This window comes from Sciurus carolinensis, chromosome 3 (assembly GCF_902686445.1).
Source record: "Sciurus carolinensis chromosome 3, mSciCar1.2, whole genome shotgun sequence".
Lineage (NCBI taxonomy): Eukaryota > Metazoa > Chordata > Mammalia > Rodentia > Sciuridae > Sciurus > Sciurus carolinensis.
This window is the reverse complement of record NC_062215.1, coordinates 110,375,057-110,401,168: the sequence shown is the minus strand read 5'-3', so window position 1 is coordinate 110,401,168 and position 26,112 is coordinate 110,375,057. Positions and strand designations below refer to the sequence as shown.

Genomic DNA, 26,112 nt, shown 5'->3' with positions numbered 1-26,112 from the left:
CCTCCAACCAGTTTGTCTTGTATCTTCTTTCAGTTAATATGACGACAGCGTATTGGGTCTCCCCAGCTAGAAGCCCCGAAGTCATCCTCGGATCCTTTTTCTCATCTTCCTAAGCCAGCAGTTTTCTCAATTTAACACTGGACTTCTCAAAAAGCAGGTTATCTCCAGTTGCCAACTGTATTATTTTAGATCTTTATCCCCAGCTCCGCCCTGGTTTCTTTGTACCTGCCTTTTCACCGGTCTCCTCATCAGCCTTTTCCCTTCATCAGATTTTCCCCACTGAAAATACACAGAGTTGAAATACACAGGAGGATTCGCCCTCTATTTGGGCTAAAGCTACTGTTTTTGTCAGTTTTTGTGTCACTGTGAACAACTTAGAGGAGGAGAAGTCAAACTAGTATGAACTGATTAGCTTACAACTCTCACAATCCAATCTGTCTCTGAACATTCCTGCACTAACAGGAACTTTTGGGAGACACTTCATATCCAAACCATAATAGTTACTTATGCCTTACTATCTCAGGCCAAAGGAGTGCTCAACAATGCCAAACCAAGGGACCTTATGTGGGTTGGTGATCAGTCCTCTGAAGAGTCTGGGGGTTTAATTCCCTGGCCAAATAAACTGGCCTTCATCCCATATTGGGGATTGAACTCAAGGGCTTGTACACACTAGGCAAATGCTCTATTACTGAGTTATATCCCCAGCCCCTGCTCTACTTTTTTTGAGACCAGTTCTTGCTAAATTGTTCAGGCTGGTCTCAAGTTTGCAATCCTCCTGCTTCAGTCTCCTAAGTAACTGGGTTGACAGGAGTGCACCACACTGCACCTAGTCCAAACAACTTTTTAATACAATGTTGAATCAAGTTGATGTTGATCCAATTGCTAAAAAACTAAGAAGTGAAGTCAAACAAAGCTTAGGAAACCACTGGTGTTCTTAGCCAGTGGAAATTCAGCAGAATGGTGGAGTCACAATCCAAATGGAAATGAGCCGAAATTTCCAAAAGGGAAATTAGGAAATAGGGAACATTAGATTTTGAGAAGTATGGTGGAAATGAAAGTGTGAAATATTTTAGGAAGTGGGGTAGAGATGGGCCATAGTCAGAAGAAGAAGGAAGGTTAAGTTTTTTCTTTCTTCGCACCCCCAGAAGAGGTAGGAAAAGAGATTCAAAGGTTTAGAAGCTGAGAAAGAAAAATGAAAAACAGTGACTCCTCATTAATAAAATATATTTTGTTTCCATGTATGTATAAGTTTGTGGGGATGAACATAACTGCCATGTATAACTACAAAGCTCCAAAAATAAGTCAATAGATAGATAGATAAAATAATAAAATATATTTTGTGGCACAAGGTAGGAGTGGAAAAGAGAACTTTTCAACTGCATGAATACGTAGAACTGTTCATTTTACTAGTTAGCAGGGCAGGAGTTCAGTTGGAATCAAGATGTTCCAATATTTAAATGCAGAGTAACTTTGGAATGATTTGCTTTCCGTTTGGGTTTAGTATGTAGGTCCATTACTGACAACTTGAATGGAAGTACAAAGTTTTGCAAAACCTTGAAAATTTGGCAAACAGGTTGAACCTGGAATCATGGGAGAAGCTAGCAAGAGGCTTGGGCTCTGGTTCATTTTTTTGTATTCATTATGTATCCATGGGTAAGTCTTGTTCCTGCTTTGATCTCAATTTTCTTATCAGTAAATGAGGATGGCATGCATTACGTCTAATACTCTATGACTCTCCTTACAGACCCTTTTAATCAAATTTCCTTGATATAATCATTCCATTTCAGACTAGACTATCAAAAGCATAAAAATGCCTAGAAAAAATTGAACAGGGTTAGATTTGATTTTCTTAATACACTTTAGTTTTTGAACAGTTATCAGGTTTGCAAAAAGTATTGCCATATACTTCTTTACAGATACACCCAGTTTCCTTGTTATTAACATCTTCCATTAGGCATGGTACGTTTGTCAAAACAGAGCAGCTAATATTGATACATTATTGGTAACTGAAGTCCACAGTTTACATTGGTGTTGGTGAAGGCTGAGACCCTGGGAAACAGAGTCAGGATCCCAGTAGGTGGAAGATGTGGAATAGTAGACATTCTTTATTCAGACGGGCAGTAGCTGCCAGCCTCCAGCTCTAGCCCCATTTTGACCCCAGAAAATTCCATTTAGCCCCCTGAACCATTTCCATAGGCCTTTTTAAATAGGCAGGCCAGACAAGAAAGGCACATTGCCAGTTGGTTACATAAGTGGGCACATGCTCATGAGCAAATGTTTATGACCTTGAGTACATATGCTGACTCAGGGTGTTCATGACCTTGGTTACATACTAAAAATATAGCCTGCTGGAAGCCTCAGTGAGGGAGCCTAAATGTAGCCATCTTGAGCCTGTACTATGGTTGGGTTAATCTTTGTTTTTGAAATTCTATGGATTTTGAGAAATATATATTGATATTATCTACCATTATAGTATCACACCAAATAGTTTCATTGCTCTAAGAATCCTCTGTGTTCCACCTATTCACTCCTTTTTTCTCAGCCCTGTCAAGTCTTGGAAACTATTTATCTTTATGCTGTGTCCATAGTGTTGCCTTTTCTAAAATGTCATATAGTTGGAATCATAGCCTATTCAGACTGGTTTCTCCATGTCTAGTCTTAGCCAGATAGCTCATTTATTTTTGGCACTGAATAATATTTTGTTGTATGGATGTACCACAGTTTGTTTATCCATTCACCTCTTGAAAGACATCTTGGTTGCTTCCAGGTTTTGGCAATCACAAACAAAGCTGCTATAAAAGTGTGGGTACAGGTTTTTTCATATATAAGTTTGGAATGCATTTGGGTAAGTGCCATTGAGTTGTGATTGCTGGATTGTATGGTAAAAGTGTGTCTAGTTTTGTAAGAAACAGCCAAACTGTCTTCCACAGTTGCTGTACCATTTGGTATTCCCACCAGCAATGAATAAAAGTTCCTGTTGCTCCACGTCTTCACCGGGATTTGTTGTCAGCATTCTAGATTTGGGCCATTCTAACAGATGTGCAGTTGTATTTAGTTTCTGTTTTAGTTTGCAATTCTCTAAAGACATTTGATGTTGAGCATCTTTTTCTAGTCTTATTTATCATCTAAGTATCTTCTTTGATGAGATGTCTGTTCTGCCTGTCCATTTTTGAATTGGGTTGTTTGCTTTCTTATTGTTTAGCTTAAGGTTGATTTTATAGAACTCTTTTGCCAATGACAGGAGGCTGAACCAAGCAGCATGCTTGTCCCTGGTTTATGTTGTTTGGCTCCAAAGACTCTCATGGGTCAAGCTATAGTTGTACAGTTGATACACACATTATAGCATTAGTCTATAGCATAATATCAAGACTTGATTCAAGAGTCAGTGACAGAAAAAGTTTTTTAATTTCACCAGTAATAAGATGTAATGATGTCATGTGTCTCCTGAGTAGCATCACTTCTGTGGTACTCTTGCTAAAAATACACCAACTCGGACTGGGGAGATAGCTCAGTTGGTAGAGTGCTTGCCTTGCAAGTACAAGGCCCTGAGTTCGAGCCCCAGTACCGCCAAAAAAAAAAAATACACCAACTCAACATCAGCCAAATGAAAACCGAGAACCATTCTACAGAAGACTGCCAGTACTCTTACAGAGGATTTTGATCAGGAAAGACACGAAATGACAGAAGACTGTCCTAGATTAAAGGAACTAAGGAGACAAGATATCTCAATGAACCTGGATCCAATGAACCTGGATTGGATCCTAGAACAGAAAAAGATCACTAAAGAGAAAGACGATTGGCAAAGTGTGATAAATTCTGTAGATCAGTCAATAGTAGTATATCAGTGGTAATTTCCTGGTTTTGATCTTTCTACTGGTGTTACATAAGAGGTTAATATTTTGAGAAGCTACCCGAAGGGTTACAGAAATTCTTTGTGCTATTTTTGCAACATTTTCGAAAGTCTGAGATTATTTCATCCCAAACGAAAAGTTTTGGTTTTGGTTTTTTTTTTTTTTTTTTTTTTTTTTTTTTTGTATTTTGAAAAGGGGGAAGTTCCATAGGGCAGCTTGCCAGCCCCTTTCGCGCAATCCGGAGAGACCGGGTCAGCGCTAGGTGGGACCCTCGGCCTGGGCGGTGGGAGGGGTCGGGACTGCACAGCTCCACTTCCGAGAAGCGCCGCCCCCGTCCTGCCCCAGCTAACTGTAGCCTGCCGCCCGCCAGCGGGCTCTTGCCGCCGTCATGCCCCGGGCAGCGCTGCCCACGCTCCTACTGCCACTGCTGGGCCTCGCCGCTGCCACCGTCGCGGGTAAGCTGCCCCTTGCCGCGCCCCCTCCCCAGTGGCGGCCAGGACAGCAAGCCAGCAGAGACTGTCCACTGCCACCCGCCCCGGGCGGAACATCTCGCCCTTTTTTGCACGCACCCCCTAGGCGCCCCCGTGGACCCTAATGTCTGGTCATTCCGCACTCGTCTCTCGGGGTTCAGTGGGTCTCCGGAGAACGCGAGGGCTCCCTCTTCCCTGGTGCCTACGACCTCAGCGCAGACCCCTTCTCCGCGGGGTAGGACCCCGCCCGGGTGGAACTCCGCCCCACACCCTGCAACAAGGTTGATTGGTCGCGGAGTGAGGGACTTAGATCTAGTCCCACGACCCGAGTACTTTCAGGGACATTTGGATCTTTGAGAAGCACGAATGTTGGCAGCTGAGATTTCCCCAGCTGGCGCGCAGCGCAGATAGCGGGTGCTGGGAGGAAGTAGGCCCTCTTTAGCCAGCACCAGTTGTTTGTCCAATTGGTTGGTGTTCAAGTTGTTGAAACAGGAAAACGGTTCAGCCAAATAACCCCTGGATCGAAGAGGGACACGAACACGCAAGCCTTGGATTCTACTTAAATCGTGATTTTAAAAACAATCAAACAAATACAATGAAAATTTGGGGCCAGGCACGGGGACACGTACCTATAATTCTAACTACTCCAGGCCGAGGCAGGAGGATCCGAAGTTCGAAGCCTGCCTTGGCCACTTAGTGAGACCGGGTCTCGAAATAAAAAGGGCTTAGGATGTAGCTTAATGGTAGAGAGCTTGCCTAGCATGTGTGAGGCCCTGGGTTTGAGTCCCAGTACCACAGAAAAAAATAAATAATAAAATATTTGTTCTGCTGTTGTGCAAGTGACATGTGAAAAATTGCACAATTAATCATTTCCAAAATGAGTCCTGAGGAAAATGGACAATTCCGTTGAATATGTGTCTTAAACAAGTTTTCCATACAGGGATGTCAAAAATATGTTGATGGGGAAACTCGGGGGAAGACTTCCATCCAAAAACACTTATTGATTTAACAGTTCCAGGATTTAAACAGCAAAATAAACAAGAGCTAAACGAATACTTGCGTTGGCTTGAACAAAAGGATTATGTAAGAGATCCCCCCACAACAATTTTACTGCCTTTTATAAGTTCCTATAAAGTCTGCTGACAGGCAGGAATATTTTAAAGGCCCTCAGAGATGGAAGTGGCAGTAAAGTAAGCTGCTCAAAACTTGCTTACAAATTCAAAGCTCCTCTCCCGAAAGCATTTGTGGATGAACATTTATGACCAATTATGCCACCCCTGCCTATTGGAGGAGCAGAGCGAGATGTGCCAGTTCTCACTGTTCAGCCTATGCACATTAATTTTGTCTAAGTCAGGCTGAACTGGAGATGCTGTGAAGGCTGACCTATTTCTGAGTCCTCTTTATGTACATCCTCCATACCTGAGCCAGTTGCATCTGAACTCCCACTGAACCTACCCTTTGCAGTGCCAGACATTTGCACTTCAGTCAAAAACAAGTGCATCTTTTGACAGATTTCAAAGGAGAATCAGTTTCTAGATTTTGGTTATTTTTCTTCTTCAGAGAAGCTGTTTTGATCAGCAATAGAAAACAGACTTTTATTTGTCAAGTTTTAGTCTTTTCCTTTTATAAGTCTAGTGTGGATAAATAGGCTGTTGGTGAGCTTTAGAAGAAAGAAGGGCATGCTGAATAACTTCATGCTATTAATCAGCTCTCAGATAGGAGGTTTTAAAGATTAATTTAGAAAGAGCATGAACTTTGCCCTTGTTAGTTACTCAATTTATCTGTACTTCAGTAACATGGAGATAACACCTATTTCATAGTGCTCTTGTGAGCACTCCTGAGAACTCTGTGGCTGGTGCTTATTACATGGTAAAACTTGGTTTCCTTCCCTTTGCTAACTTCATAACAAAAGGCAGAGTAATTATTGCAACTAGAAAACATGTGAGTTCCACTCCATGTTGGATTTTATGGTTACTGAGCACATTCACATACATGATAATGTTGTAAGGCTGAATAACAGGGATGTTTTTCATCATAGTATCTCACAAATCTATCCAGACAAGATCAGAAGTCATAGCTGACTTAGAATGGCTTAGAACTAAGCATAGAAAGAACTTGTCAAGGTTATCACAGATTTAGCTGAATGGCAATATCTTAACAGAAAACTCTTTTATAATATGAAAGTTTAAATGTAATGTTGAAATAGGAATCATTGTTATTCTTCTCTGTTATTTCAGAGTTTAGTGAAGGAAGCTTATGCTGTTCTTAGTTATTATCTCGGAAATCTCAATGAGATCTATCTCAATGAGTTGTAGCTCATTGTGAGGTAGATTACTTGCCTAGCATGTGCAAGGCCCTAAGTTTGCTCCCTAGCACTCAAAAAAAAAAAAAAATCACAGTGGACCAAACATTCAATTTCTGAGTAAAGTTCCATGGTATGTCTTTTTAAAAGCTCTGGAATGTAGCATTTGGCATACAGTAGATGATCAGCATCTGTCTTTGGGCTCAGTGTTTTCCCATTAATGGCGTGGTACAAGTGAACATAAGCAGAATGAGTAAGTGCTCGTTCTGTGGTCATCATGTGCATCGGAATCTAAACTTTTTTTTTTTTTTTTTTTTTGTGCTAGGAATAAAACTCAGGGTTTCAAACAGGCTAAACAAGTGCTCTACCACTGAGCTACTTCCCCAGCCTTGTGTCAGATTTCTAATTTTGAATTGCCATGACCATAAAATCTTAGATGAGGAGCCCCTACCTTTCTCCCTAACGTCATCTCTTACATTACAACACTTCCTGACATTCGCTCTGCTTAGCCACACTGACCTTCTGGGAACTCTGACACCTCTGGTCTTTGTGCACAGAATACTTCCCACTTGTCCTTGGCATGGCTGCTCCCTTCGCCACACTGATTTCTGTTCATGTCACATCCTAAGGCCTTCCATAAACATCACATTTTCTGTCCCATCTCGATGTTTTAACTTCTTCAAAGCACTTTCTAGTGCATCTTGTTTATTCATCTGTCCTCTTTGCATATTACTTGTTTTACTAGAAGGAAGCTCCCGAACAGCAGGGGTTTTAGTGTCCTGTGGATTTTTGTTTTGATTTGCATCTCTGTACTTAATTCTAACTTATAATAAATGAATGAAAAATTGAGGTGAATGGTTTAAAAGTACAGAGAATAAACGGATTGCAATTTCTTTCAAACTATGTTACCTCTGCCATGAACTCATCTCATAATTGAATGAAAAGCATTAAATCCTCAGTCTATTGATACCCATTTTCTGACCCTTGTACGTAGCACAGTTGTTTCAGGAGAGCTTATCTCAGATTAAATATTAGAATATTTTGTAAGTTTCAAAATGTTACTATATCTCTTCCAATGAAAATGTGAATTTAAATTAGGTATTATTTTAGGACTTTCATTGTTGAGAGCTTTTAAGAATTTGCTTATGTGTTAAAAATCATATGTTGCAACAGAGTTATCTTCCACAGTTTCTCATTGTACATGTAAAGTATTTCATTGATTTGGTGGGTGGGTTATTTTAGATTTTGAAAGCAAACCTTGAGACTGAATCTGTGAGAGCAGATCAGTAATGCCCAATGAGAAAGGTAGAGATGAACACTGGCCACCTCTTCTATGAATGAGTATCATGACAGATCTTCTGGGAAATGAAGGGAGAAGATGGAGGTGGGCATCTTGGAAGCTAGTCTGGGAAGGGAGACAAGGAGAAGGGGAGGGGTGTCAGAATAGTTCCACTCCCTTGGGATTCAGGGAGACCTTGCAGCCTAGAGCACAGCCACAGGACCTCTGGATTAGTCAGGGACTTGGAACAGCCACTCCCTCCTCCATTCACAATAAATTAAACAAACAGCCCCTCCTCTTCTGTCCCACCAAGCTGCCCTTATGAAGATAAGTGGCTACAATTCTTTTTCTTTTTTCTTTTTTGGTACCAAGGATTGAAACCATGGATGCTTAGCCACTGAGCTACATCCCCAAACCTTTTTATTTATTTATTATTTTTAACTTGAGACAGGGTCTTGCTAAGTTGCTGAAGTTGGCTTTGAACTTGTGATCCTCCTGCCTCAGCCTGCCAAGCTGCTGGAATTACAGGTGTGCACCACCATGCCAGGCTACAATTCTCTCTTAATAGGAGAAGAGCAAAAGTCTTTTTACTGACAAGGAAAGAAAAGAAAATCTTTGTTTTCTCCTTGTTAACATTTATAACAAGCGTGTCCAAAGGATCACTTCCTCTTGTGCTGTGCCCAGCTGTTAAAAACAAAAACAAAAAACAAAAAAAAAAAGATAGCTTATAAGGAAACAGAATTTTAGTAGATTTGACTGATTATACAAAATTTCTTCAGGATATGACATTTTATTCTTTTAGCACATGATAATTTTAGGCAGAGGATCTTTTGGAAACTTTTAGAGTTAAGTATAGCTTTTAAATTTTCATCACATTCCTAAGTTTCTCTACATATTAAATTAATAGAGAGGATTATAAAATTATAAACTCCCTAAAGAGTCATTTAGGTCATTATTAACAACCACCTATCTTTCAGGATGGCTACAAAAAATAAGAGTAATAGAAAATCACTTTGCAGAGAGCTTGGTGGGCAGGTCTTTAATCATAAGAGGATTAGAGCACAAATACTTAGCTTTGAAGATGACCTACTTAGGTTAGCCTTCTGCTCGTGAGGTGCATGAACCTCAACACCTGTCCTCACAGGAGTTTTCCAGCCTCTTTTCAACAGTGTTCTTCTCAGAATGTATCTCCAGCAGTGCCTAAGGCTTGTTTCTGGGGCGCACACTGAGCTAAGTACTCATTGTTGAATTAACTGGAGTTACAGCTAATGCTGGAATGAGCCTAAGAAGTCAGTTAAAAGTTTTGGGGAAGTGAGTCAATAATCTGTTTTCTGTGTACAGCTTTTTTCCCCTCATCTTCTCACATACTATTTCATTATTCATCAGTGATCTTTGCATAACTAGCTATCATTATCATCATCATACTTAGTCCCATCTCAGGGGCCTTGTTTTTGCTCTTCGAACCTAGATCTCCATATGACTTTTTCCTTCAGGTTATTTGGATCTTTGTCACCTTTATAATGTGATCTTTTCTAGACACTCTTGTAAAATCGCGACCCAGACCCCTACCGCCACATTCAGAATCTCGCTTCTTTTTTTTTTCTTAGTACTTAATCAATATCTGTGGTTGCCAGCCTCTAAAATGACCCTCAAAGATATTACCTCTTGATATTCATATGCTCGTGTAGCCCACTCCAACACTGAATAAGGCTGACTTATAAAACTGTAAGAGTTTAATTTTTTGTATCAACTTGATTGGGCTACAGGATGCCTAGATAGCTGGCATAACATATCTTGATGCATCTGTGAGGATGTCTCTGGAGAAGATTAGTATTTGAATCAGTAAAACCAAGTAAAGAGAGTCTACCCTTATCAATGTGGGTAGGCATCATCCTATCTGTTGAGGGTCCAGAGAAAACCAAATTTCCCTCTCTGCTAGACTGAGACATCCATCTTCTGCCTTCAGACATCATATAGACATCTCTGGTTCTCAGGCTTTTAGGTATGGACCAGGACTTACACCATTTCCCCCACCATTCTCAGGCCTCAGACTAAGACTGAATTATACCACTAGCTTTCCTACTTCTCCAACCTGCCATATCTATCTATCATCTCTCTCTCTCTCTCTCTTTCCATATATATATATATATATATATATATATATGTGTGTGTGTGTGTGTGTGTGTGTGTATACATACATACAGCTTCATATATCTACATATATATGATATGTAGATATATGAAGCTGTATCATGGGGATCCTCCAGCACCCCTGTGCAGAAATCCACCTGTTGAGGAGCTGAGGCCTCCTGCCCACAGCCAGCACCAGTTCACCATCTAGATGAGTGATCTTTCTTGAGGCTGTGTCTCCAGCTACAGTTTAGTGTTCAGATGATTGCAGCCCTTGCCAACATCTTTTTTTTTTCTTTGTAGTTGTAGATGAACAGCATGCCTTTATTTTTATGTGGTGCTAAGGATCCAACCCAGTGCCTCACATATGCTAGGCAAACACCCTGCCACTGAGCTACAGCCCCATCCCCTCTTGCCAACATCTTGACTCCAGCCTTATGAAAAACCGCAAGCCAGAATCACCCAACTAAGCATCTGTTTCTGAATTCTTGGCCCAGAGACACTGTGAGATGATGTTTCTTGGCAGACTTGGTGGCACACGTCTGTAATCCCAGTGACTCAGGGGGCTGAGACAGGAGGATTGCAAGTTCGAGACTAGCCCCCAGCAACTTTGCAAGAACCTGTCTCAAAATAAAAAACAAAAGGACTGGGGATGTGTCTCAGTGGTTAAGTGCCTCTGGGTTCAATCCATGATACAAAGAGAGAGAGAGTTTCTTGTTTTTTGTTTGTTTTTTCTTTTTTGTCTTTTTATTTATTTGAGGTATTGAGGTATTGGAGATTAAACCTAAGGGCACTCAACCACTGAGCAACATTCCCAGTGCTTTTTATTTTTAATTATGAGACAAGGTCTCACTAAGTGGCCCTGGCTGTCCTTGAACTTGAGATTCTCCTGCCTTAGTCTTCTGAGTAGCTGGGACTACAGGTATGTACCATGGTACCCGCTATGTTTCTTGCTTTGAATTGCTGATTTGTTGCTAGAAATAGACTGATAATACACCTTTTGTGTGTGTATGTGTATGTGTGTGTGTGCACGCACTAGGAATCAAACACAGGGCCTCATGTGTTCTAGGCAAGTGCTCTATCATTGGTCCACATCCCCAGTCCTAACCTATAATTTTACTTATTCATCTTGCTCTTATGTATCTGCTTTCACTAGAATATAAGCTACATGAGGGCAGGAATTTTTTTCCTTTTTGTTCACTGTGGAATCCCAAGCACCCAGAATATCTTTTTCACAACTACCACCCCAGACAGGTATTGTTATCCCCATTTTAAAAATAAAGGGCATAGTAAGGTTAAATAACATATCCAAGATCATGCTGTCCAAACCAGACTTTTTCCCTAGCCTAATGTGCACCACCTGCAGTGTCCCACTTCTATGCATGTTTAAGACAGTAGGATAAGCTGCATGTGGTTGTGCATCACTGGGCAGGCTGGGGCAGGAGGATCACAAGTTCAAGGACAGCCTGGACAGTAGGGTAGTTACTAATGACCGTACTAATGGGATCATTAAGACATTATCTCTGTTGTCATGCAGTTAACAACAAAATTGGGAAAACAGGATGAGTATCAGATAACTACCACATAGAACAGGATTTGATGAGTGCTATATGGTGTGTATTGGCTCTCAAAGGGTAGCACAGTCCCTTTTCCAAGAATAATGACTATCTATGGTTCTCATGCATACATGCCTATGGTTTGTGCCATATTATGTATCCTAGCCACGACCAATCAAAATGATGCTAATTTCTTAAATTAAAAGTTGACTACTCTAAGCTAGGCAGGCAGCCCAAGAGGGGACATGATATAGGAACTCTTAAAGAGAGCTGGGAACAGTAGCACACACCTGTAATCCCAGCAACTTGGGAGGCTGAAATAGGAGGATGACAAGTTCGAGGCCAGCCTCAGCAACTCAGTGAGGCCCTCAGCAACTTAGTAAGACCTTACTTCAAAAATAAAAAAATAAAAAGGGCTGGAGATGTTGTTCAGTGGTAAAGCACTCCTGGCTTCAATCTCAGGTACCAAAAAACAAAAAACAAAACCTAAGAAGCCTGTTTGCTGGGCTGGGCAGACAGCTCAGTCGGTAGAGTGCTTGCTGCAAGCACAGGGTCCCAGGTTCAATCCTCAGCACCACAAAGGGGGAAAAAAAAAAAAAGAAGAAACCTGTTTGCTGAGATAGTGTCCTATTACAATAAATCTGTATCATCCCGGATAACAAACACATACTTAGTCCTTGTAACCAGAAAAGCCTTCTCATACAAAGTGTAGTAAAAAGTCCTACAGTAGTTCAGAATAATCAGAGATACAAAGAGGGCAAGAGTTGGACGCTTTATGGAGAACTGACACATGAGCTGCCACTGAAATAAGCATATTTAATCAATGATTAGAGATCATTTTAATTCATAAAGTATAAGAACCACAAGTACACAAAGAAGTAATTGTAAATTTTGCTTGACTTGGGCATTGATTATATTTTTGTGTACTAATAATTAGATATACTTTATTTCATATAAACAATATTTCAAACATTATTCATTTTGGTATATTCTAGGAGTACTTGATACCAGTAGAAAACACTGTCTACAGTTTTGACTAGAAATAACATTAGGGAGCACTTCTCAACCAGTGTTAGAATGTCCAATGATTTATAAAGATGCTTCAGGTGTCATTAAATGTGAAAAGGATCTATTTCCATTTCAAATTTCTTTAATTCCAACAAAGTTAAGGAAAAAAGTGCAGCACCAAGAAATCAAAATAAAATAGGATAAAAATAAATAAATAAAATAGGATAAGGGGGAAAAAGAAGTAATAAATAATTAAAGCTTATAATTCAGAGAGCCACCATTATGACTTTAAGTTTGAGTTTCATTCGGAAGTGACTGCTTATTTTCTCTGTTATGCCCTAATACGTAACATTCTATGGTGACAGGGAGGGAGAAGAAGAGAGTCCTGCCTTTATATTTTTGTGTAGTCATTCAACAATTATTTATTGAGTTATTTATTGACTAGATGCCTGTCTCTGTGATTTTTATGGCATTCCTTCTATCTAGACTTTTTCTTTTTCCTTTTTTGCATTGTAAACTTCTATCTATCCTGTGAGATTTAGCTCAAATATTGCCCACTTTTTGAAACATTCTCTTATTCCACAAAGTTATATACTCCTCCTTCTCTACTCTGACAGCATCTTATTTAACACGCCTTTGTCATACGTCTTATGAATATCCATCTCTGTCATCTCAGACTGAGCACTTTAGGACGTATCTCCTCCATGCACTAAACATTCCATCCTGGCAACACATAGGAGTTACTCAGCACATGTTTGTTGGATGGATGGTGGACGGATAGAGATGAACAATTGTTGACAACTTGTTGAAAAGTGTAAGAGGGAATTCTACTTCTGGCTACAATATAGTGGGAGTTGAACACACCCACTAAGAACAATTAGGAAATCTGACCAAAATTCCATGAGAATCGTATCTGCAGCCCTCAGAGAGTTCCTGAGTCAATTCACTGAGTTGAGTCCAACACTGTGTAACTTTTCCCCTTGGGAGAACTGCCAAAATTTTAAAACAGCTAAAAGCAGGGCAGTTTTTGACTGTTTCATGGTATTGAGACAAAAATTTGAGTTCTAACCCACAAAAGAGGAGAGACTGTAGTTAATATCCAGATTTCACTTCAAACCCACAAACTCTAACACTTCCTCAGGTCAGCTCAGTCCCCAATTGTATTACGGTGATCTCTGCTACTCAGATGCCTAACAGAATCCTTCCTAGAGGAGAAAACATCATTTAGAGGCAGTACATGTTTTTCCTACACAGTGTATGGCATTTGATATGAAACTACCAGGTATAACAAGAAACAGGCCCAAGGGGCAAAGAACAGAGGTTCTAGAGGGATGGAGGACAGGTGACCTAGAAATTGAGTTATCCAAAGTAGACTTCTATGATAAGTTCAAAAATATAGGTGATAAGATTGAGAGTTTTACCAGAGACCAGAATCTATAAAAATATAAACAAATGAGCTGGGCACACATCTGTAATCCCAGCGACTCAGGAAGCTGAGGCAGAAGGATCACAAGTTCAAGGCCAACCTCAGCAACTTAGGAAGACCCTATCTCAAGATTGAAAAAAAAGTATTAAAACAAACAAACAAGGGCTGGAGATGTGGCTCAGTGATAAAATATCTTTGGGTTCAATCCCCAGTATCAATTAAGAAATAAAGAAGTAAAATGACAATTCTATAACTGAAAAGTCACTGATATTGTGAACTCAGTAGATGGGTTTAACAGCATCAGTAACCAAAGTTACCTTTATCTTCAGGTTATAACTGAAGAGTAGATTAGTAACTACCCCTTACCCCTAATTATAGTATGGAGAGCCCAAAGTATTACAAATGTAGAAAAAAACACAAGGAGTCCAAAAGGGATATGGGACATAGTGAAAAGTCTAACATATATTTAATTTGAGTCCCAGAATGACAGGAGAGAGAAAATAGAGCAGAAGCTTATTTGAAGGGATAATGGCCAAGGACTTTTCAAAAGTGACCAAGGAAAATAAGCCACTGATTCAAGAAATGCATTGAATTCTTAGTAGGACTAAAACAATAAGAAATAGGCATACCATTGTAAAACTGCTAAAATCCAAAAACGAACAAAAGTCTTGAAAGCAGCGGGGGGGGGGGGGGGGGGGGGTAAGGCAGGGAGAGGGGAAGGAAGGGGACATTACTGTTCAAACAGCAACAATGACACTGATGGCTGACTGCTCAAGAGAAATGATAAAAGCCAAAAAGAATAAAAGTACATCTTAAATCAAAGATCAGGACCATTTCTAGAATTGTATATTTACAAAAATAATCTTTAAGCATGAGGCAGTATGAAAACATTTATAGAATTTCAAGAATGAGGGAGTTTCCAAAGGACTTGCACTTAAAGAAATGCCCAAGAGATTTCTTCAGGTGAATGAAAAATCAGTAATGAAGAAAAAAATCACTCAGTAATGAAGAAATACAAGAAGGCATAAAGAACTAGAGAGAGAGAGAGCAAATAAAGCTAAAGGAATGCTGACCATGCAAAACAGTAATTAAAACAATAATAAAACAATAACACAAAGGGAGGAGGCCATTGAAGTTAAAATCCCTTGTGATCCTAGCACTGTCTAGCAAGTGGTAAAAGTATTATTTTAGCTGCATATTGTAATTTTTAAGGTATTCACTACAGAAAAGAAAATTAAAGAATATATATTTAACAAGTTACAAAAAGGAAAAGAGAAATACAAAAATGTTTAATAATTCAAAAAAGAAGACAAAACAAAAAGAGAAAAGGAACATAAAACAATAAAAAACAAATAGATGGTGGGCTGGGGATATAGCTCAGTTTGTAGAGTGCTTGCCTCACAAACAGGAGGCCCTGGGTTCAATTCTTAGCACCGCAAAAACAAACTAACAAAAAAACAAATAGATGGTATATAGACATTCAGATTCATCAGCAACTTGTAAAATATTAATGGAAATCCTTCAATTAAAAGACAAGGATTGTCAAACTTGATTTTTAAAAAATGACTTGCTGCTTTTAGGAATGGCAATTACACTTGGAAAGTGTTTGGTAGTATCTGCCAAAGCTGGACACATGTATACACAATGTGTCTGTTGTGCTGGAATAACAGAATACCACAGATGGAGTAATTCATAAAGAACAAAAATTCATTTTCTCACAGTTCTGAAGGTTGAGAAGTCCAAGACCAAGATGCTGGCATCTGTGAGGGTTTCATGTGGTGTCATCCCATGATAGAACGCCAAAGTCCAAGAGTGGAGGACTGAGCAGTAAACTTATTCTCTTATGAGGAAACTTTTCTCTTGATAATGAGCCACTCTTGCAGCACTAATCCATTCACGAGGACAGAGCCATCATCACCCAATCACCTCTTAAAAGTCTCATCTTCAGGGCTGGGGTTGTGGTTCAGTTGTAGTGTACTCACCTAGCATGCGTAAGGTCCTGGGTTCGATCCTCAGCACCACATAAAAATAAATGTATTATGTCCACCTACAACTAAAAAATACAAAAAAAAGCCTCACCTTCTGGGCTGGAGATATAGCTCAGTTGATAGAGTAGTAAAGGTCTCACTTTTTAAAAAAATATTGATAGACCTTTATTTTATTCATTTATTTATATGCGGTGCTGAGAATCAAACCCAGTGCCTCACACATGCTAAGCAAGTGCTCTACCACTGAGTCACAACCACAGCCCCATCACCTTTTAATACTATTACAATGCGAGCTTTGGAGGGGACATTCAAACCATAGCACCCAACAGTTTACTCTAGAAATATGCCCATGAGAAAGCATGCATAGAAAGCTCATAAGGACATTACTTGTAATGACCATAAACTAGAATATTCATCAACAAAATAATGGATTAATTCATACAGTGATATAGTAGCAGTGATACAGTGGTTGATATATACACTACAGCATGAATGAATCTTGTAGAAGTAATGTCTATCAAAAGAAGCCAGAAACAGAAGAGTACAACATGTATGATTTCATTACTATAAAATTCTAAAACTGGCAAACTAATCTATGGTATTAGAAGCTAGGATGATTACTTTAGAAGGGTGTATCTGCCAAAAGAGGTTAATGTTTTCATTTTGTTGATGATTAGATGGGTATGTTTTATAAAAATTCACCAAGCTGTGTATTTATGGTTTGTGCACTGTATGCATGTTGTATTTCAATAAAAATTACATCAATAAAGTATGAAAACTGACAGCAAGGTCAGTTCAGTTATATTTTAAAATATAAGAAACTTAGCATGCTTCATAAATCCACAGGGAAGCAAGTTTTTAAAGATCAGTTAAGCCATAGATGGGAAAACGAGGATTCATTCATCAGTACAGTATTTAAAGTCCTTATTATAGTCTAAGAGCTATCTGAGGTGTTGGGGATCCAAAAATTAATTAACACTTAGTCCCTGTTTTCAGTGTGGTCACGTTCTAGGTGAGAAAGATACCAAGAATGATTATGGTGTCAAAAGCTACATATTTTGATCACTTTCCTTGTATTAATCATTGTGCTGTGCAATTTTGCAGCACCTTAGCTATGTTCACTATAACAATTCAATGAAGTAGATATTTATCCCTTTTCTTCCTAAGAAAATACAGAAGAAAAGATAAGCTGCCCAAGGTATAACCACCAAGATAAAATCTTGGGGTCTGTCCTGACTTCAAAGCCTTGTTCTTTCTGGTACCTTATGCTGCCATTGGATAGTGGCTTAAGAGAGAAAGAACTGTGTGGTAAAATTGCAAGTGAAAGTTGAAATAAATTCCAGTGATGATATCTTGGAAAAGGTGGTATAGATAGATGGCCTGGACCTCTGTGGATGAGCAGAGAATAATATTTGATGGCCTGGAAATTGATTTCAAGAAATAAAAGTTTTTCACCTTAGTGAGTAAAGCCTGGGCTTTCAGAGGCAGAGGCAAGAGGTGTACAGTGGACCTGAGATGGCCAAGTGCTATTTCTCAGGAGGAGGATCAAAAGGGTCTAGCTGCTCTATAGCAGATTTTCAACCAAGTGCCTTGGTTTCAGGTCCTCAGAACCTACCTCCTACAATGGTGTCTCTTATCTCCTGAATCTTTCTGGTTTTTCTTCCTTTGTATTCTAGGATCATACTATATATTTAATTTTGTTCTTATTTTTTTTTTTTCTGGGAATTGAACTCGGGGGCACTCGATCAGTGAGCCACATCCCTAGGCCCTATTTTGCATTTTATTTACAGACAGGTTCTCACTGAGTTGCTTAGCACCTCACTGTTGCTGAGGCTGGCTTTGAATTTGTCATCCTCCTGCCTCTGCATCCTGAGCTGCTGGAATTGCAAGCGTGCATCACCACACCTGGCTGTACATTTAATTTTATAGCCAGCTTTTTAAAGTTTCCTGATGAGCATGCTGTCAAATAAAAGGGCTTATTTCCAAAATGTCCACTCCAATTATCTTTAAGCCACCAAAGGGAGAGAGTTCTAGATTCTTGCCAGAGTTCAAGCCAAGGTAGACACATGTATAAAGTAAGTGCTTATAAAACAGCAGGAAGGAACACTATCTGCATTAAAAAAAAATAAGCTGTGTCTTAGAACACTTATCCTCATGCTAGTAAATCTTGGATGGTGAAACTTTTAAGCAAGATAGCATGCAGTCAGCAAAAGTTCACATCTTATGAATTTGGATATATTTATTTATTTTGGGGATAATTTTAAGTAGTCTATCCTATTAGGTTATTGGTCCAGTTGATATATGAGTGACCTAAATTAACAATGGCTTACTTCTCTCTTCTCTCTCATTACAATCTGAGTGTGATATGACAGCTTCACCTACAACCCACCCATCTTCTTTTAAAAAAAATTCTTTTTAGTTGTAGATGGACACAATATATTTATTTGAACCCAATGCCTCACACGTGCTAGGCAAGCACCCTACCACTAATCCACAACTCCAACCCCAACCCACCCATCTTGTTGCCTTTTTATCCTAGGGTGTTTCCTTTGGTCACAATTAAAGGTAGCTAATACAATTCAGCAAGCGGGAAAGGAAAAATAAATATGGTATGAGGAGCACACTCCTACCTTTGAAGGGAGGATCTGTATGTTGAACATTTACCATGTGCTTGCTCATTATCCAGAAGTTACCAGAAGACTAGGAAATAATCTGTCCTGGTGGCATGTTCTCTGGGCTGTAAGAAGCTGAGATCAAATATTGGGAACAACCAATGGCCTCTGCCATATTCCGAGCTCAGTAATATCAAGCATTGAATTTAGGTTAAGGTGATTGGTAAATTCTGATCTGTGTAGTAAGGCTTGATTCCACTCTTTAATATTAAAATCATAATGCACACAGAACTTAAAAATAAAACCATATAGGTAAAATTTTTGTGATTTTTAAATAAACCTAAGAGGATATGGAAACTGAGTACTTTGTGCTCCTTTTATTCACTAGAATTAAGGAATTCCACTCCTTCCTCCATTTTAGTCTGTGAAATCAAGCTCTTTCAGACTTAACTTTTCTTATAAGTTTTGCCAGCTAGTGACTTTCTACAACCTGGGCATAAAGATATACATCTCATAATGAATAAAAAGAGACCAAGGCAGAGATAGTTGATGGAAATGTCCTTCTACCCTATAGGAACAGCAAAAAAGATATGGCTATGTTTCATAGAACTATCGAAGAATCTGCTTTGATGAAGTGTTAAATTACGAACATTCATAAGGACATCAATCTTGTTTTCCCATGCAATACTAAATGTCTGAATATCCATAATCTAGTCACTTGTTCTCTATTCTTAAAGGTATAATTTGAACAAAAGGATTTTGTAAAGCTCTTAAGACTTTTGAAATTATTACACATTGCAAAGATAATCTTTAAGGAGAAACCTGTAATTCTCACTGGTTATCTTCCTGAGAGTTTGTTGCCTTGGTAATAATGCTGTTATCTACACGTCTGACTAGCTAAACAATCTAAAGACTCATAATTTTGCTTTGTCAAGTCAGAAGAGAATCACTGACACACTTCTCTATCTCCATATGTATAAATAGAAACAAATTTCTGTTACACTAGTTGATTTAACAACTATTTAACAAGGGAAATTGCCTTTGTGTGTGTGAACTATCTAATATTCTTATCTTCAGGAATTCCTGTTAAATCTTATTCTTGAGTTATTTAACAGTGTTTTTTCTTTTTTTTTTTCCCATAGATTGTCCTTCATCCGCCTGGGTTCAGTTCAAAGATAGCTGTTACATTTTTCTTCAAGAAGGCATCAAAGTTGAGAGTATAGAGGATATCAGAAATCAGTGTACTGACCATGGTAAAGGGCTTTTATTCCCCTCTTTCACAAATTAGTAGCATTCACTAATATTTTTTTAAATGGTTCTATCACACTTTTCACTGGGTTCCTAGAATTAACGTCCTATTCTTATTCTACAACATGCAAACCATGGGTCGTGGAATTGAATGTACATTTAAATTAGAAGACAGTTGTTGGATGATACTGTCCATAATAGTGACAGAACCTTAGCAACATCAGTGTCTGTGTGTACCTTGAGCCACACATTGTACTTAAGCACTTCATATTTCACCTGGCTTTAATTATCATAAAAAAAACTGTCAAGCAGTTTATTTATCTTCCTTTTATTAAGTTCAGTTATGTGTTCAAGGCCACATAGGCATTAACAGGCTGAGCAAGGTTTCAAACCTAGGGTGGTGCTTGGACTTGGACATGTGCTGGTACTCCCTCTCACAGAGGACTGCCCTCCCTGCCCAGGATCTATCTAGGCTACTGTCCTCAGAGACAGTCCTCCCCCTTCACTCATATAGTATGAGCAATCTGTTTACCCTCTCTTTGAATCTAGGTTGGTCTTTGACCTACTTTAACCAATTAAATGCAGCTCATGTGACACACTGGGACCTTTGAGGCCAGGCCTGAAGAGGACAAACCTCTGGAAACCAAGAGAATAAAGTGATTCAAAAAGAAGATAGTCAGCTCTGCCAAATGCTGCTGATAGTTAAGTAGGATGGGAACAAGGAACTGATCACTGGATACAATCATCTGCACGTCATTTAGAATTTGGATTGTAGAAATCTCTGTGGAGTGTTTGAAACAAAATACTGAGTGAAGTGGGTTTAAGAAAAAAAAAAACAGGAAGAGAGGAATTGAGGAAAACTAGTACAAATAACTTATCTCTTGCTAAATATCCAAGAACAATAGAGCAAAAGTATCTGAAGGGGGATGATGATATATGATATATGGCAAGAGCTAAGCTCCATGCAGAAATAGTATCAATTTATCTAAATCCTATAACACAATCCATAGGTTTAGCCTACAATTTAAAGATAGCCTTGACTCAGTGTAAAAACAGGATTCCTAAAAGCAAGGTTAATGTTTGACACACAGTACCTTGGCAAATTGTCTTTCCTGAATTTCATTTTCGTAATTTGTAAATTACAGTATTTTAATATTGTAAAATATTTTTACAACTCTACAAAATTATTATCATTTTGTAGAGTTGTAAAAATATACCTAGGTCTTTTGGATTTTAGGCTTAAAATTCTTCATCACTTTTGTTATTCTATTCCAAGAGTGCTGTTTGAGGCATGCAATGTGGGCAAAAGTCAGATTACATAAGCCCACAAAGTGAGACTGTGGTAAGAATAAGATAAAAGGGCTCTTTGCCAGTTAGAATATATACTCAATTTCACATTGTGAAATATTTTAGATAAAAAATGCCTTTTTTTTTTTTTTTTTTTTTGAGTCAGGGTCTTGCTATGTTGTCCAGGCTGGCTGGCCTTGAACTTGAGATTCTTTTGTCTCATACTCTCCAGTAGCAAGACGACAGGTACATGTCATAGAACCAGGCAAAATTCTTTCTTTTTTTATGGTGCTGAAGATTGAACCCAGGATCATGCACATGCAAAACATACACTCTACTATTGAGCTATATTGATATACCCAGCCCTAGTTTTTAAAGGTGTGCTTGGAGTGAAGGCAATTCCTGTGTTTTTTTTTGTTGTTTTTGTTTTTTTTGTTTTTTTTGGCTTTTGGCTTTTGGCACTGTCAGTAGTTCAAACTAAAACTATGCTGTGAGCAAGTATCTTTACAACTAAAATATACGATCTGGTGACTCAAGAGTCTTTGGGTCTTACTAAAGATAGTTTTCATGACTGTGAAACCTAAAATCTCTTGATCATTTACGTGTTTTCTTAATAATAATCACAATTCCAGCATTTAGAAGTGTCCTCTACCTAAAAAAACACAATTTCCAACAACTCACCAATATAACATTTTAGAGGCCTATCAAATTGTACTAAAGGGCTGGGGTGTGGCTCAGTGGTAGAGTGCTTGCCTAGCACATGTGAGGCACTGGGTTCGATTCTCAGCACTGCATATAAATAAAAGAAAAATAATGGTCCATCAACAACTAAATTTTTTTTTTTTAAATTGTACTAAAGATACTTTAATTAAAATCTTACTTATTATAGGAGAAAATGAAAGCAAATATAGTTTTTAATTCACATGGTTAATACATATTATTTTCCCTTGGAAAATTCTTAGCTATCAAATGGTGTACAGCATAGGCTCTTAGAAAAAAAGATAAAATTTGCCAATATTACTTTATTTCAAGGCAGCTGAATAAAATAGCAATTTTGCTGGTCTTACAAGATTTTTTTTTTTTTTTGGATCGAACCCAGGGCCTTGTGCTTGCAAGGCAAGCACTCTACCGACTGAGCTATCTCCCCAGCCCCTTACAAGATTTTCTTTAATGAAGTCTCCTCTCCAACTATTTTGTCTTTTCTCTTTTAAAAACAATTTCTATGTTTTCCCTGATAAAGTGGATGATGATATATAATGGGGGTGGAGGTGGGGGATGAGAGAAGAATGGAAGAACTTTAGATAACGTAGAGGGAAATGAGAGGTGGGGTATGAAAAATGGTGGAACAAGACAGACATCATTACCCTATGTACATGTATGATTTCACGAATGGTATGAATCTACATTATGTACAACCACAGAAACAAAAAGATGTACCCCATTTGTGTACAGTGAGTCAAAATGTGGTCTGTAAAAATAAAAAAATTTAAAATAAGTAAAAAAACAATTTCTATGGGGCTGGGATTGTAGCTTAGTGGTAGAGCACTTGCCTAGCAGGCATGTGTGAGGCACTGGGTTTCATCACAGCACCACATACAAATAAATAAAAAAAAAAGGTCCACCAACAACTAAAAAAAATTTTTTTAAATTTCTATTAGTTATATTTAGACATAAGAATATATTTCAATTACAAGCTATATTGAGACTGAGAGTCAAGAAAACATGTTCCTATATCCTTATAAGCTTGTATGACCCAGAAGATCAAAGTTCATTGTCAGCATTAACATTTGTCTTAGTTAAGTAACTGTTGGACTATACTGAAGCAAAATGAATGTGTTGATTTACTTCCTCTATGACCCAAAGGTAGTCGATCATAATTATTTTTTTAGCAAACCAAGCAAAACTGAATTAAAAACACCAAATAACTTTGCGGCCTGAATGTTGTGTGTTTTATATTTTGTTTTTTTCTTTCTCAGTGCTAGGAATTGAAGCCAGGGCCTTGTACATGCTAGGAAATTACTCTCCTAATGAGCTATATCCCTAGCTCTTTGGCCTGAGTTTTGATTGCTATATTTAAAAGTCCATTAACTCTACTCGTAGCAGGGTAGCTATTTAGGAATTTCACATAGTATATACAAATCTGTTCATAAAATGTCTTATACCTAAATAAAATTGTCTTCTTTTTCTACTTAAAAGTTTACAAATTTAGGGGCTGAAGTGTGGTGTAGTGGTCGAGTACTTATCTAGCATGCATGAGGCCCTCAGTTCAATCTCTAGTATGCACACAAAATTATAAATTGTCATACTTTGATTTTTTAAAGTTCTTCATATGTGGCTAATATTCCTTCTGTGTATTTGATAATCCTATACATTTACTTCTACTCTGGAAATACACATTTCATAGATGAATCAGAAAGCTAGCTAAATTTAGTTAGTATTACTTACATATTTTTAAGAAGGATAGTGTTTGTTTAGAACAGTAGAGTAGATCAACACTGCTGGGGTCCAGCCTTAGCAGCATGGGGGGTCCTGGGTGGATGGGAGGCGTTGGGGAGGTGGAGAAACAGCACACAGAGACACCAAGTGTTCTGAGGCTGAATCTGAATCTTTATTATTCACAGAATCTTTTTGTATGTTTTTTCTTTGGTATTGATTACATCATTTCATGGTTAATACAATGAAATGTTAAGTAAAAAAATCTTTAAGAGTATAATTAATGATCTTTTTCAAGAAACATGTTCTTACTGCATGATAGCTTAAAAAAAAAAAGCCCAGTTCCCAGCAAGGTAGAGGGCACCAAATTTTCCTGAAAGAATATGTCATTAAGTTTCTATAGAAGTTACCCTTTCCAAGAACTCTAATGTTAGTTATTATCAGTGAAAAGTTTTTGTTATTCCTAACAGAATAGAGGAATCAGCTTATAGTTAATATTTATTCTATTTCATGTTCTCAATGGCAGACTAAAACTCTATTTTGATCTTTAAAGAACTAGACATAGGAAGAATACAAATTGTACTTATGATTAACCTATTTATTTTTTTTAAGTGGGAAAAATATCCTTAAACTTAATCATAAACACTAAGAAAGCAATGAAGACCAAATACCACATCAAAGCTCAGAGGAATACATTCTCATATACCTATATATAACTTTTAGAGTTATATATAAAGAAATCACAGGCTCCTTACAAATTTGAGCAAATCATAATTGCTTATTTATGATTTCATCTAAGTATTAATATTAAACTTTATTGTATGTTATTTTGTGTCCCAGCACCATGAAATCTCCCCAGTATTCTCTATAATCTGAATCTAAGGATATATTGATTATTAGTATTAAAAGTAACTGCACATGGAGACATGCCACACTTATGGCCCCCAAGAGGGAAGATGATCTTTTAAAAGAACTGTGTCAAGTGTTGGATCCTCTACTCCAACAGAACCGTGTCAAGTGTTGGAGTGGAAGGAAATAAATGTGGCACAACACGAATTGTTTTTTCTCTGCTATGTATGAAGAAAAAAAAAACTACTAAAATATTTACATTTGGAAAAAGTCTTCACAGTCATACAAAATCATTTCTTAGAACTACCATTGGGAGTATGGAAAATAAGTCACTTATTACTTTTTGGGCTGCAGATAGCTACATTTATACTATTCCCAGTGTTTTGTGCTAGTTTACTCAATGTGCTAATTTTCTCTCTTTTGTTAATTAATCATTTAGGAAAATAATTGTAAGATGCTAAAGTATCTTGTTTTATAATGTTTACCTTTATAACAAGTTATATTTTCACCCTTTCCTTTTAGTCATATGTCATAAAAAAGAATTAAAAACCCAAATTACATCTCAGTAGATAGTGTCACTGGTGATGCATTGAGCACGTGCATTCTTTGGGGATTTATGCTGTCATTTAAGAAAATGAAAGTGTGTCTTATTTGCCTGACATAACAATTTAAGTATTTACAACATTTAATTAGATCACAACATAAAAATCACTGAAGTTCCAGTGGCCACCACAAGGTCAAAGAAAAGGATAAAAACTCCTCCTCTCTGGATACTTAAGCCTAAACTATTACCTAGTTAAATATTTCTCCTGAGGATTTTTCTTGAGTGGTGTTTTGGTCACATTTCACCAGGAAGTACTAGGGTAAAACAGATTAAAGTCTATGTGACATTTAACAGACAGGTCATAGGAGCTAGAGCTGATAAAAAAAGTCATCAAGTTTTTAAAAGGTGAACTGACTCAGAATCTTGCTGAATTCTGTCGTCTAAAGTATTAAGTATTTTAAAGGTCAGTCTCATTTTTTCTTTTAAAAGTTTTTCATAATTACATAATTAAGACATGATCATTATAGAAAAACATACATGAAAATTTTAAAAAATTAAAATCACCCTAGGAGCTGGGGTTGTAGCTCAGTGACAGACTGCTTGCCTCGCAGGTGTGCATCACTGAGTTTGATTCTCAGCACCATATATACATAAATAGAATAAAGGTCCATTGACAACTAAAAAAATAATAATTTAAAAAAAAAGGGAAAAAAATCACCCTAAACTGCACCACTCTGAGGAACTCATTGTTAACATTTTGGTAACTATGCTTCTGGACTATGGTAACTATCCTTCTAGATTGTTTCTGATTTTTCAGTGTTATAACAGGTAATAATTGTGCCTGTGATTTGTGAAAAAAAATTTGTGTATTGGTGAACATATGATTAATGATTTTTGCCTATTTGTTTAGGAGCCAACGAATATCTTAGCATACATTTTTTTTTTTTTTACGTTTACATAGGGTAATGATGTTTATTTTATTTTTCCCCTCGCCCCCACCCCTCCCACCCCTCTTTTCCCTCTACACAGCCCTTCCTTCCTTCATTCTTACCGCTCTCCTTAGCCTAACTCTAAACCTAACCCTAAACCTAATGCTAGCCCCTCCCACCCCCCATTATATGTCCTCATC

The 26,112-nt window shown here is 37.9% G+C and overlaps 1 protein-coding gene across 3 annotated transcripts in view; it reads left to right on the top strand.

Annotated features, from left to right (window-relative positions):
- The window catches only part of LOC124980455 (CD302 antigen), a 133,165-nt gene that overhangs the window by 94,548 nt on the left and 12,505 nt on the right, over positions 1 to 26,112 (top strand). The window contains exons 1-2 of one of the 3 annotated variants that reach the window (XM_047546024.1): positions 4,097 to 4,306; positions 19,765 to 19,875. In XM_047546024.1, the coding sequence (XP_047401980.1) occupies positions 4,240 to 4,306; positions 19,765 to 19,875 (178 nt within the window). In that variant the 5' untranslated portion in view covers positions 4,097 to 4,239. Of the gene's footprint in view, positions 1 to 4,096; positions 4,307 to 19,764; positions 19,876 to 26,112 lie in introns of those variants that run through there. The other 2 variants (XM_047546023.1, XM_047546025.1) reach the window with 2 other exon arrangements.